The following is a 14,006-nucleotide window of genomic DNA, read 5'->3' on the forward strand; positions in this document are numbered from 1 at the left end:
AGGCATGTAAAGCTTCTAAGCAGCTTCAAATAGATTCTCAGGCTCCCAGGGTGACGAATGTCAGAATAGATTTCAAGATCCCAAACTTTGCTTTTAAATCCACCTTTGTCTTGACCTATATTTTTTCATCCGGGCAGTTTAGAAATTAGATTCTCACCATGATGACCAAATATTTTCCGAGATCCATTCGATTGAACATGAGACCAATCCGTGCACTTCGAGTTGAAGCATGGAACCTTATTGAACCTTGTGCACCAGCTCTGAGTGTGAGCCATTTTCCTCTTACTCTTAAAGCCGCAGAGAGCTCTAAGCTGGCCATCTGTTTCAAGTAAACCATATTCAAGTGGAAAAGTAAAGATAAAGGTTAAGGATTGTACCCACTTGAAGCTTGTATTAGGTGGTAATGGCCTTGGGGTAGGTGTGTCCAGTGGTTCTGTAAGTTCTACTCCCTTGTGCTCTTCTATGAATTTCTCCACTTCCTTGCAGAATTCTTCAAATGCAACATCGTCCTGATCAGAGTCTTCTATGTCTTCCTCATCACTCAAGTCATAAGCTAGAGGTTGAGAGAAATCTACCTCCGCATCTTCTTCGTATTCACTTGGATAAGGTTCTTCAATCTCAGAGAATTCACTGACGGATGCAAGTTCATTACTAGGAGAACTTGACTTGTGATTATCATCATGAAGGAAACTTGCTTCTTGGATTATTCCGTCTAGTTCTTCATAAAAGACTTGCCTTGGGGGTTGTGCACTATCCTCCTTAGCATCAATTGTAACGTCCTTGACAGAATTCTCCACAACTCTGGATTCCCATGGAAGTTCAGCGTCTCCTAAGTCTTCAACCAACTCTTCTTCATTTATAATGACAGCTTCCTCTACTTGTTCCAGTATGAAGTCACGCTCTGTTTTGTCCACTGAAGTTTCTAGTATCTCCTTCATGCTACGCTCTTCATTAGATTGTCCACATGGGGGTGTGGGAGGTTCTTGAATGCCCGAACGTCTAGAAGATAATTGACTTATTGCTTGCTCCAGTTGATGAAGGGTTGTTTGAAGTTGATCTACTATTTTCTTGAGGCGAGCCTGTGATTCTGGAGGTGATAGATTTGGACATGGTACATAGGGAAGTGGTGGTGTTTGAGAGTAATCGGATTGGGATTGGGGTAAATAAGGATCATATGGTGGTGAATGGTGAAAAGGAACTTGTGAGTGTGGTGGTTCAAAGCTACGTTGAGAGGGTGGTCTATAAGCACAGGGTGGGGCTTGTTGGTAGTTACAAGGTTGTCCACCATATCTATCAGCTTCGTATGCATTGTAGAATGGCCTTTGTCCATGATATCTTGGAGGGTGTTGTTGCCTAAAGGGTTGATCGAATCCTCTTGGCTCCATCCATCTTTGATTTCTCTGACCTTGATGCATATTCCTGTTATAGCTTTTACTCCTTTCAACAATATTAGAACCTACACTACAACAAATTCGGGCTGAGGCAACCCTTTAAAAATGTTGCCTATAATAAGGAAAAGTGTTGCCTTTGATAAAAGGCAACACTTTTCGACAAAAAGCAACGCTTTTTGGGGGGGGGGGGTTGGCTATACGGCCGTTACCTTTGGTCTAAGGCAATGTTTTTGTGTATTAAAGGGAACCCTTTTTAAGGCAACCTTCAATAAATGTTGCCTTTTCTGCAAATAAAGCAACTCCGCAAAAAGGTTGCCTTAGAGCACCCAAACACAACGCTTGAGATGAGACGTTATGGCAACACTTTTTACGAGTTGTATTTTCTAATACATAAAGCAACACTTGTCCTGAGTTTTTTAAGTTGCCTTTTCTTATACCTAAAGCAACACTTGTGCAAGTTTTTTCTAGTTGTTTTTTCATATACCTAAAGCAACCCTTGGCCAGATTTTTTTAGGTTGCCTTTTTCATATACCTAAAGCAACACTTGTCCAGGTTTTTTTAAATTTCCTTTTTTATAGACCTAATGCAACACTTATGTAAGTGTATTTGCAGTTGTCTTTTTTTAATACCTAAAGTAACACCTTATTGAGTTTCTCTTATGTTCTCTTTTTTAATATCTAAAACAATATATTTTTTACCTTTGTTATATTTATATGACATTTGAAGGATATATAACACCCACAATTGAATAAGCTAATAATATATATTGCATATATATAGAAAGGTCTACCAAGTGCTAATTAACATACTTGCCGAATTACTAAGTCAAATAAATAATAAACATAAGTAAGCAAAATACATGTTTTTCTGATGATGAACTTAAAGCAAAAAGAAACTAAGTTTTTGACTTGAAACCAAAAAGACTTGGTGCTTCACCATTGCGCCAAGAATTGCCTTTATGTCTTCAGAAAACTTCATCCAACAATAAGAAAGCTGCAGTCAAATTTAAATGAAAAAAAAAATTATAGTAAAAACATTAGCTATACAATAACATGTATACTCAAGTGTTACAACAATTTAGCAAACATATACCTAATCATGATTTGGAATATGAGTCGATAGAGGAGAATGCCGAGGAACTAAATTTGGATCTTGTGCACTATTTGCAGACGATTGCTTAGATCGCAAGAGAGAAAGTGCTTCATCAACATTCATACCAGGAGAAGTTTGTTGCAGCATAAGTTTCACAATATCTTCCAATCCTTGCAGTCGTTGCTTATGGTCATCTAATTCAGTTTTTAAAGCTGTTACCTTCTCTTCACTTTGTTTTTTTATTTCATCTATTTCTTTATTTTTCTTAAGAGAAGCTTTTGTAACAGTTCTTCCAAAACATCGAACTCTTCCTGGATTCTCTTTACCAAAAACTTTTTGAAATGCATTAGTAGGAGTTTCTCCACCTTCTTGGAGATCATCAAGTTTATCCTATAAACACAAACAACCATAAAACAGCCATAAAATAGCAGTCCATGATAGCCATAAAACATGCATAAAATAGGCATAGAACAGCAACTAAATCAGTCATAAAGCAGCCATGAAACAGCCATAAAATAGTAACTATGATAGCCATAAAACAGCCATAAATTAGCAGTCCATGATAGCCATAACACAGGCATAAAATAGGCATAGAACAGCAATTAAATCAGTTAGTAATAAACCATAAAATAGCCATAAAACAGCAACCATGACACCCATAAAACAGCCATAAAGGAGATACTAAAACAACAACCACGATAGCCATAAAACAACCATAAAATAGCAATTAAAATAACAATCCATGACAGCCATAAAATAGCCATAAAATAGCAACTAAATCAGCCATAAAACAGCAACTAAATCAACCACAAAACAGCCATGAAACAGCCATAAAACAGCCACAAAGTAGATACTATAACAACAATCATGATAGCCATAAAACAGCAAAGAAAATAGCATCCATGACAGCCATAAAATAGCATCTAAAATAAGAAAATTATAGAGTAACTTACAATAACAGCCTGTGTTTCTACATCAAGTGTTTTTCCTTTTAGTCCATTCCGAGTTGCAACAAACATTTCAGCTTGATTTGGTTCCTCTTTGTTCTCTTTTTTCTCACGCTACAGACCAAGATAGCAATTACAAAGTTATAACATACTAAAATTAGGGGGAAGTAACGAGTAGAGAATTTTAACTCAAACTTGACCTTACCAAATCAACACGCACTCTTGCAAAATTGATTGGTCCCATTTTATGCCTCCATTGTTGCTTCTTGCGATTTTCAGAATTTATAGCACACATGGCCTATGTTTAAAATAAACAATGATGAAAAAAATATAAAAATTGAAAAAAGTATACTTGAACATATCAAATAATAATAATTGAAATTCTCTAGCTCACTTTGACAGTTGGAATACTCCAATATACAATTAGTTTCCAAAATTGTATTTCTGGAATTTCCAAAGGACGATTCACCAACATATTCTCAATATTTCCAGAATATGGTTCAAAATGCTTCTTCTTGATTCTTGTTTTGTAACGCTTCCATGCTCCTTGAACACCAGTCATCACCCATAGCTTTGAAGATTTTGGAAGAATGAACTTTGACTACAAACACACCAATTTCATCATATCATATGAATAAAAAGAGTATTAACATATGGCATAAAATAAAGATAAATGGAGCTTACATTAATATACTTCCAAATGCGCTTTTTGATATGCTTAGGCACAGCTTTCCAATTAGTGTACATCAAGGTAATGAAATCACTATTCCTTCCCATTGTTCCAATAAAATTAGTTAAATCCTTCACTCTTTGAGGAGTTGGCCCCACGGCTGCTCCCTGATCAAAAGTCACTTCTTCCCTTTCTTCCCAAGTTCTTGCATAAATCTTTAAGCATCTTGTTTTTCCACGAGTCCTTTTAACCGTTGAAGTATCTAAATCAAAAATTCAGAAATAGTACAAATTAAAACCAAAGACAGTCGTGAATCATATATGGAGAGGGAAATAGAAATTGAACAAGTATAAAAATTGAACAAGTATAGAAATTGAACAAGTATATAAAAATTGAACAAGTATAGAAATCGGAAAGGGCAGCCCCACACTCATATGGAAATAGAATTGAACAAGTATAAAAATTGAACAAGTATAGAAATTGAACAAGTATAGAAATCGGAGAGGGCAGCCCCACACTCATATGGAAATAGAATTGAACAAGTACATGCACGTTACTATTCCCGTGAATCATATATGGAATTGTATGATAGATAATGATAAAAAGAAAATGTAAATCAAATAGCAACAAACAAAATTACATCACCTTTTACATGAGCCTCTTCCATAACTTGATCTCCTTCCACATCAAAATTGTCACTTTCATGTTCACCAACATAATCTTCCTCATAGGGGAATTGAGCATTTTCTCCATTATTCGGGGATGGCCTAGATCTAGCATCCTCAGTAGTTGGAACTTCAATATGTTCCTCTTCTCTTTCCACATGAATTCCTTGGTCACCCAAAAAAGAATCAAGAGTCATTGCTGGACGCTTTAAGTTATTTTTTGAGTTTGTCAAGTTAGCTGGTTCTTTTTCAGCAGCTCTAGCATCCTCACCACATGACTCAAAGTCATCTTCCTCTTGTCTTTCCACTTCTACTCCTTCTGTATGCAAAAAGGCATCAAGAGCCATTGCTGGACACTTTCCCTTGCTCTTCATCTTTTTAGGAATTGGTTGTTCTTCTAGTTGAATATTACTCCTCACTTGGTTATGGAAAGACCTCAAAGACCGGTTCATAACAACTTCTACAAGTGTTTTATTTCTCCCTTCCATTGAATTCTCCCTATTTTGCTTGTCTCCAATTTCTAAAATCTTCCTCTTAGGCTGTTGTGCTATTTTGGCTTGATTACTTCCTTTATCACCTTTGGTTATAAAATTTTGAACTAGTTTTGCAGCAGAAGATACTTCCTTCATTTCAAATTCTTTAACTTTTGCATGAGCTTGATACTTTTTTACCAGCCTTTTTCTCTTTGAAGTTGCTCCGTTTTCCATTAAGTTGCTGTATAAAAATATAAAACAACCATAAAATACAATTCCATACACATCTAATAAGGGAAAGAGGTTACAAGAGAACCACAAATATGCAAAACAAAATGAGGAGTAAATCAAGTAGTGAACCATAACAAACAATTGCCAAATTCTATATCACAAAATGTTCAAGAAATCAAGTTCAAAACTGCTAACATAAAGCGATAAATCTGACTTATATACCATAAAAGAGGGAAACAAGTCACTCAAAAGTCTTCAGAATCATATTCTTCATCCGATCCTGTGTTATACTCTTGGGAAAAATAGACTTCTTTTGCAACATCGACGAGAACTTCATTCAAATCATTCCTTACCGAGTCTACTTCACCATTATCATTAGGTATAGAAGGAACCGTCGAATTATCAAATGGCTCATTTTCATAAGTATCTTCAGCATCAATGTCAACTTGATCACTTATGCTAAATAGGTCCCTTGGAACAGTCTTCATTACATAATGTTTATTTTTATCAACTGCATCTTGCACATAGAAGCATTGGTGCACTTGACATGCCAATACAAAAGGCTCTTCCTGATAGCACTTTTTGTTAAAATGCACATATGTCGAGCTATAAGCATCCTCCCTAGCCTCATACCAATCACATTTGAACAATGTAACCTTAAAATTTCCATAGTAGTCCAACTCAATGATGTCATTCACTCTACCATAATAAGAAACATTTTCATGAATTGGATTTGCATCCTTTGTGCTTGCAAAGCTTGTCGTCAATGCAACTAAAGTAACACCACTATTTTGTGTCTTCCGTCTTACCTCACGTTGCCTAGTGTAAAATCTATATCCGTTGATAAAGTAACCAGAATATCTTTTTGCACATTGGGTTGGTCCTCTAGAGAGCTCTTTTATCCAATTTGGAACATCATGCCGCAAGGCACGTGTTTTAAACCATGTAGGAAAGTTTTTGCTATGGACTTTAGCTCTCATCTATCTTGTTCCTTGTTGATAAGTCTCATGTTCACTAAAACCCAAAAGTATAATATTTGTAAGTATAAAACAGAACTATCAAAATTTCTAATTAAAATACCAAAATATAGTAGAATTAGTATGATTTACCTAACATAGTCGTCTATTTTGTGACAATTCAATAATATGTAGCTATGAACTTGCTCTCGAGAATTGTCGTCAAGGAGAAAAGGTTCACCTTTCTTTGCACCCAAAGGAACGCCTCTTTTTGGAAATAGATTCGAAAATGCATCTGTAGTTTCCATCATAGAATTATTAGGTTCATCATTATTTCTGGGTTGTCTATTCAATTTTGTTTGAACACCAGAATGTAAGTAACGCGAGTAAAATGTCAAACATTCTTCAACCAAATATGCCTCTGCAATAGATCCTTCAGGACGACTTCTGTTTCGAACATAGGACTTCAAAGTACACATGTATCTTTCTGGAGGATACATCCACCGAAATTGAACTGGGCCTCCCAATCTCACTTCATTAGCCAAATGAATAGGCAAATGAATCATTATGTCGAAGAAAGAAGGAGGAAAGATCCTCTCTAATTGGCATAATATTGTGATAATATCCTCTTCTAATTGATCTATCTCTTGTAATGTGATAGACTTTTGACACAATTGACGAAAAAATGAGCCAAGTCGAATCAAAGGAACTGCAACTTGATCTGGAAGTATTCCTTTGATAGGAATTTGTAACAAATAGTGAAGCATGAAATGAGCATCATGAGTCTTATAACCAGATATTCTTCTCTCTAAAAGGTTCACACACCAAGAAATATTTGAAGCAGAGCCATCTGGCAACTTTGCTGTCTTCAAGACGTCACAAAAAAATTAACTTTTCAGCATTGGTCATTGAGTAGCATGCCTTTGCCAGCTTCACCTTTTTGTTACCATTTATTTTCTTGGGGTGAAGGTTCTTTCGAATGCCCATTTCTTGCAAGTCATATCGAGCATTTGTGTGATCTTTTGTCTTGCCAGAAATATCCAAGAGAGTTCCAAGAATACTATCAACTATGTTCTTTTCTATGTGCATCACATCTAGATTGTGTCGTGATGTGTTATACTGCCAATAAGGTAAATCAAAGAATATTGACCTCTTCTTCCATGGACCATCTTTCTTTGGTTTTAGTTTCCCAAATGAATTATCCACATACTCCAACTGACTTAAAGCTTTAGTACCCGACAATAATGGTTGAGCTTGCCTATGTTCTACTTTTCCATTGAAAGATCTCTTGTTAGCTCTCCATGGATGATCCTCAGGCAAAAAGGCACGATGACCCATGTAGCACATCTTGCGACTATATGTAAGATAGTTAGAACAAGTCCCATGGTTACAACAAGGGCAAGCTAGCTTCCCTTTTGTACTCCAACCAGATAGCATTGCGTATGCCGAAAAATCACTTATTGTCCACAGGAGAGCTGCATACATTGGGAAGGTTTCATTTTTTGACGCATCATATGTTTCCACCCCGACCTCCCACAACTCCTTTAACTCCTCAATCAAAGGTTGTAAGTAAATGTCTATATCATTTCTTGGTAACTTTGGTCCAAGGATTAACAACGACAACATAAAGTATTCTTGTTTCATTGACATCCATGGCGGCAAATTATAAGCCATTAAAACAACAGGCCACGTGCTATGAGATATGCTCATGGTTCGATATGGATTGAATCCGTCACTTGACAAGCCAAGTCTCACATTACGAGGATCGAGAGTAAAATTTGTATGACAATTGTCAAAGTCCTTCCATGACTGGCCGTCAGCGGGATGCCTTAACTTCTCATCTTTTCTGGATTCTTCGTCATGCCACCTCATGCTTTTAGCTGTTTCTGAGCACATGAATAGTCTTTGAAGCCTGGGAATTAGGGGAAAGTGTTGCAACGTCTTCACAGCAACATTGTGAGATTTTTTTGAAGGCAAAACATCAGCTTCAACTACAGGATGCACAATCCAACGAGAAGCGCCACATTCATGACAAGATGTGTCATTCTCATGCTCTTTCCAATACAACATGCAATCGTTCGGGCATGCGTCAATCTTCTTATAGTCAAGACCTAAGTCTCTCACCATAGTTTTGGCTTTATTGAAAGAAGTAGGAATATTTAAGTTAGGAACAACCTCTTTTAGCAACTCTAAGAGAGAAGTAAAAGAGGCATTACTCCACCCATGTTGACACTTTAACAAGTATAATCGGATGGTGAAAGACAACGTAAAAAATCTCTTGCAACCGGGGTATAGTTCTTTGCTAGCCTCTTCAACCAAGTTATAGAATTTCTTTGCTTCTTCATTCATACCTTCTTTTATCCTTTCCGCTTGTGCCACATCCCTAAATCTATCGTTCAATAAGGCGTCCATGTCGTCATACGAGTTAGTCTCAATCTCACTATCAATATCACTATCGCTATCGCTATCAACATCCATGCCAACTACGCTTTTCCCATGATGAATCCATCTCGTATAACCATTAACAAATCCGAAAGCAATCAAATGTATATAAATTGTTTATTTTTTGTGCCACAAGAAATTACAACACTTTGCACAAGGGCATAAAATTTCCTCTCCTTGCGGGCTTCCAATAGAGTAAGCAAAGTCTAAGAAGTCATTGACAACCGTTACTAAACTCAAATTTATCTCTCGATAAACTCATCCAATCCTTTTCTAAGTCTTGTGGAAACCTAATTATTAATATATTGTTACTACTATTTAACCAAGCATGCAAATAATAATATTCATGCATATAAAGTACATAAATCCATCAAAAAGGCACAAAACAATATTATTATTAAAATTAAGAAAAAATTATATTGCTTATCTAAAGGTAGACTAAATATTAAAAGACATTGAACATGAAAAAAAAAACTGCACAAAGGTCATAATATACATATGAAAACCTACAAGTATAAGCAAGATAGAAAAACTTACAGAGTCATGGCTCAACAAATTGCAATCTTCAAGTTCTAGAATGTCCACCAATGTTCCTTAAACTCCTCCGAAGCAATCTTTCTCTATAAAAGAGTAAAGTATCAAATTTACATTATTCTTTATAAACAATTTAACTCAATCAAAGTGGCAAATAGAACAATCAATTGAAAAATAATAATCGATTCTATATGAACTTGTTAACTCAGCTAATTACAAAAATTAATAATTTTTTACTTTACATTAAAAATAAATTAATCACTTTAACTTTAAAAGTTATACACCTGAATTCTAATGCCTTTTTAGGTGTGTATATTCTAAAGATATTAAATCCCTGACCATGTTTTTGTGAAGACATAAATTTCTAAGCAAAAGTAAGTACTTATAGGGCTTTGACCACCGAAAAAAGAGTGACATAAGTCATTCTATTGACTAATAGAAGTACCCATGTGTTTCAACAAAAAAAACTATATGAGTATTTAAGTTTTGTTTTTTTTTTTTTTTTGAAAAATCAGTTTTAAAACTTGATTTTTTAACAAAAAATCCAAATTTAAAACCAGTTTTTGAAAATTCAGTTTTAAAACCAATTTTTTCAACCAAAAATTTAGTTTTAAAACTAGTTTTTAAAAATCCAATTACCAAACCAGATTTTTTAACAAAAAATCTACTTTTAAAACTACTTTTAAGACATGAGACACAGAGAAGCAGAGAAAGTGCTTCAAATTAGACACTATAAATAGTTCTAAAATACACTAAAACTACAGTTAATTGCTGCCTCCATTACTTCACATACAAACACAAATACAAATGCGAAATACCAATTCATGTCATGATTAAAACCAAAACAAATGATAAATTCTGCAGGGAGTATAATGGTAACTCAGGTGAAGGTATATATCACAAGATTCCAAGTAGTATAATAATTAAATAAATAAAATTCCGCTATAATTAGAATTTACTTTCAATGTGACAGATTATATTACTTTTAGGTAAAATGTAAAATTAAAATTATGTTGTTAACTGTGTAGTTCCTTAACAATGTAAACAAATTAAAAGCTTTATTATAGTTAGAACATAGAAAAGAGAAGTATCCATCAACCAAAATAATAGTAGGTCATAGAAAAAGCAATTACATGAATCAGAATTAGTGGAGCAATTGGTAAAGAGCGATAGAAAAAGCAATTACATGAATAAATGCATAAAGTCATGAAGATATATGTAAATCAAATTAGTGGATTTGGAATTGGATAACATTATAAAAAGTATATTATCTATACAAAACACATACACACACAACACCAAGACATTAGATTAGACTTGTAATGCACTTATGGGTTTTGTTTGGTTTTTGCATAGGAAGGCATGTTTGTCCTATTTGCTGGTGCATGTACTCTGTCACTATTATCAAGTGATCACAAATCTTTGGAAAGTTTCATGTGTGTTCATATTTATTGCTATAATAATAATAATAGTAAACCTACACAACTATAGTACAACCATTTGCATTAAAGGACAAACAATTCAACTTAAATCATTATTCTATAAAGTTGATGTCTGTTACTCACCATTCATCAACAGTTACTGATCCATTTCTCACGTACTACGCAAAACAAAACCAATTCAAACCTAAAACCAACTAAATACATGTCTGATGTTATCAGTTACCATTATGCACTGTCATTCATCTGAGTTTTCATATCAAGAATAATTAGAACTTAACTAGCATGCATCTTAATTGCTTCCAATTAATATAGTCTCTATATAAACATCAAAAGAAACAAACCCTGCATAGCTACAAATTAAAAAATAATAATTTCTAAGAATAATTATTATCAATAGTCCACAACAAAGAATTAAATTAGAACCCGAATTTCACTCTAATAATTAATAACTGATATTTTTTGTGACATGTAATTAAAAAGAAACAAGAATTAACAACATATAAAGATAGCAATAATCAAATGAAATTAGTAGTGATCATCAGATAACACCAATAATAATATTTTGCATACAAAACCCTTTGAATCCATCGGAACCATGCTTCTGCAATTTTCTATCTATTAATTAAAATAACCATTCTTCTGCATCATATCTATCATCAAATACAGCTTCTCTTAATTTGTGAGTACAAAGATCTAATTCATATAAGTTTTTTTTCCAATGGGCACCACTACAGAGACACTAGTTGAAATCAATTGAAGGATTGAATTAAATGGAAGAGAAAATCAAATAGGTAAAACAGAGATCACAAGAAGAAAACTAATTACTTGGTGAGCTACGACGGCAGAAGCGTTGATCGGAGAGAATGAAGTTGCGAAGAGGAGGAGGTGAGACAGGGGAAGAAGAGGAAGAACGAGAAGGGTTTCTCGAAGGTGACCGCGTACTTGGGGCCGAGACAGGGGAGGAGAAGCCGTGGAGCAGCGTCCGTGGAGATGATGACCGCGAAGGAGAGCACCGCGCCGACGCCTTTGAAAGGGAACACCGCCCCGTCGCCGACAGCACCGCGAACGAGACCAGAAGTTGAACGCCGGGACCTCCTGCTGCCGTTTGTGTCCCCTTTTATGTTGATTAGGAAAGTTAGGGCTTATGGTGGGTGCTGGGCATAGTGATGAACTTACTGAAGCACTCACTAGAAATGATTTAAGGAAAACTAAAGGTCTTTCTTTTTTTTCTCAAAGTTATTTGATTGGAAAGTAAATATTGGGGGGAATAGGATGAAAATTTTCCCTCTAAAATTTTTAGCTATGAATAATTTTAGGCAACTTTTTATAAATGTTATTTATTTAATTTTTTTATAACTTTTATAAAATATTGTATTTTTATTTAAAAATGTTGTCTTAAATATTTTATATTGTAACATTTTTTTAGTGTTGTTTTAGATATCAAAGACAACAATTTTTGTGGGTGGCCAAAAATTTAGTTATCTTAGCCTTATTCAAAAGTAACACGTCAAAAATGTTGTCTTTGCCTATCTAAGGCAACTTTTGTTAAATGTTGTTTCGAATAAGGGTTACCTTAGGCCAAAAATGTTGTAGTGCAAACTCAAAGCGAGAGGGGTGAAAATTCATAGTAGCTAATAAAAATTAAAAAAAAAAATAAAATAAATAAACAGCCAAAATAAAATATTTACAATAACCAATAATAAGGCACACGTTTGCAGTTCTCCGGCAACGGCGCCATTTTGAAGAGAGAACTTTTGCGTGATCTAGAAATTCGCAAATAGATGCTCGTTGCAAGTATAGTTTCTAAACCAACAAAAGTCCTTTCTTACAAACGTTTTGGTTGTCACAAGTAACAAACCCTAAATAAATTGATAACCGAAGTATTTAAACCTCGGGTCGTCTTCTCAAGGAACTGCAGGGAAGTATGTTCTTATTATTGGTTATGAAGATTGTAAATTGGAGTTTTGAAAGTAAGGAACAAGTAATTTAAATTGCAATTAAAATAAGTAAATGGCTGTAAAATAAACTTTTGGTAAGGTATGAGAAATTAGAAGTCCTGTCCTAATTATCCTTATCAATGGTGATGAGAATTGAGTCTTAATGCCACTTAGTTAGCCTTTACTAAATCAAGGGAAGGTCAAGTGGATTGATTAGTCTGATCTTCAGGTTCTAGTCAATTCCTAAGAAAGGACTGGAATTATTGAAGTTCAATTCAATTAGCAAAGATAACAATTATCGATCACGTTGAGTTTGATAACTCCTGAGTTACTGATTTCTTAACCAAGACCAAAAGGGGAAAAGTAAATCTACTCGAATAAAAATATCTTCAGATTGGAAGTAACAGTAACATAAATAAAAGAGAGCAATCATAAACTGAAATACCTCAAATAACATTAATTAAAAGAATAATCTGTAACATAGAAAAATTCATAAATTAAATTGAGAAACATTTAATTAAAAGGAATGTTGACCTGATAGAAAGGGGCAATCATCAAAGCGAGAAAAATCCTAAATCCTAATCCTAAGAGAGAGAGGAGAGAACCTCTCTCTAAAAATTACATCTAAATCATGAAAAGTGAATAATTGGAGAGTCTCCTCTGAATGGATGCATTCCCCCACTTCATAACCTCTGATCTGTGCCTTCTGGACTTGGATTTGGGCCGAAAAGGGCTTCAGAAATCGCTGGGAGCGTTTTTTGTAATTTCTGGTGCGTGGCCTCTGTCACGCGTCCGCGTGGGTCACGCGGTCGCGTCATCTGGAGTTTTCCTTATCACACGTTCGCTTTGGTCATGCGTCCGCGTCATCTGCGTTTTGCTCGTGGCGCGCGATCGCGTCAGTCACGCGTTCGCGTCGCTATCTTTTCGCGCCAGGCATGCGGTCGCATCGCCCACGCGTTCGCGTCGCTGCCAGTTTCTTCAAAAACTCCATTTTGTGCTTTCCTTCCATTTTTATATGTTTCCTTTCCATCCTTTAAGTCATTCCTGCCTTAGAAGATCTGAAACTACTCAACACATAAATCACGGCATCGAATGGTAATAAAGGGTAATTAAAATAATTATTCTTAAAGCATAGGAAACATGTTTTTCACATATATCACATAATAAGGAAGGAAAATAAAACCATGCAATTAACATGAATAAGTGGGTGAAGGATTGAATGAATA

At 34.9% G+C, this 14,006-nt stretch overlaps 1 protein-coding gene across 2 annotated transcripts; it reads right to left on the reverse strand.

The window, feature by feature from the left end:
- Positions 1-2,135: 2,135 nt before the first annotated feature.
- LOC112766214 (uncharacterized) lies at positions 2,136-12,053 on the reverse strand. 2 transcript variants are annotated; one of them, XM_025812108.2, is made up of 9 exons: positions 11,669-12,053; positions 9,405-9,487; positions 4,746-5,479; positions 4,115-4,362; positions 3,825-4,031; positions 3,636-3,728; positions 3,437-3,544; positions 2,484-2,873; positions 2,136-2,363 (listed from the first exon to the last, which is right to left on the reverse strand). In XM_025812108.2, the coding sequence occupies exons 2-8, from the start codon at positions 9,410-9,412 to the stop codon at positions 2,484-2,486; spliced, it is 1,788 nt and encodes a 595-aa protein (XP_025667893.1). In that variant the 5' UTR covers positions 9,413-9,487; positions 11,669-12,053; the 3' UTR covers positions 2,136-2,363. The 2 variants fall into 2 exon arrangements, with proteins under 2 accessions (XP_025667893.1, XP_025667892.1); XM_025812107.2 differs by having other exon boundaries at positions 2,136-2,384.
- Positions 12,054-14,006: the final 1,953 nt, after the last annotated feature.

Source organism: Arachis hypogaea, chromosome 17 (genome assembly GCF_003086295.3).
Source record: "Arachis hypogaea cultivar Tifrunner chromosome 17, arahy.Tifrunner.gnm2.J5K5, whole genome shotgun sequence".
NCBI classification, from domain to species: Eukaryota; Viridiplantae; Streptophyta; class Magnoliopsida; order Fabales; family Fabaceae; genus Arachis; species Arachis hypogaea.

Bases quoted from the DNA above. Each gene is read 5' to 3' on its own strand.
- LOC112766214 (XM_025812108.2), bottom strand. The intron at 4,032-4,114 runs GTAAGCTCCATT...GTGTGTTTGTAG, and splicing joins GCATTTGGAAGTATATTAAT to TCAAAGTTCATTCTTCCAAA. The intron at 3,729-3,824 runs GTGAGCTAGAGA...TTTTAAACATAG, and splicing joins GGAGTATTCCAACTGTCAAA to GCCATGTGTGCTATAAATTC.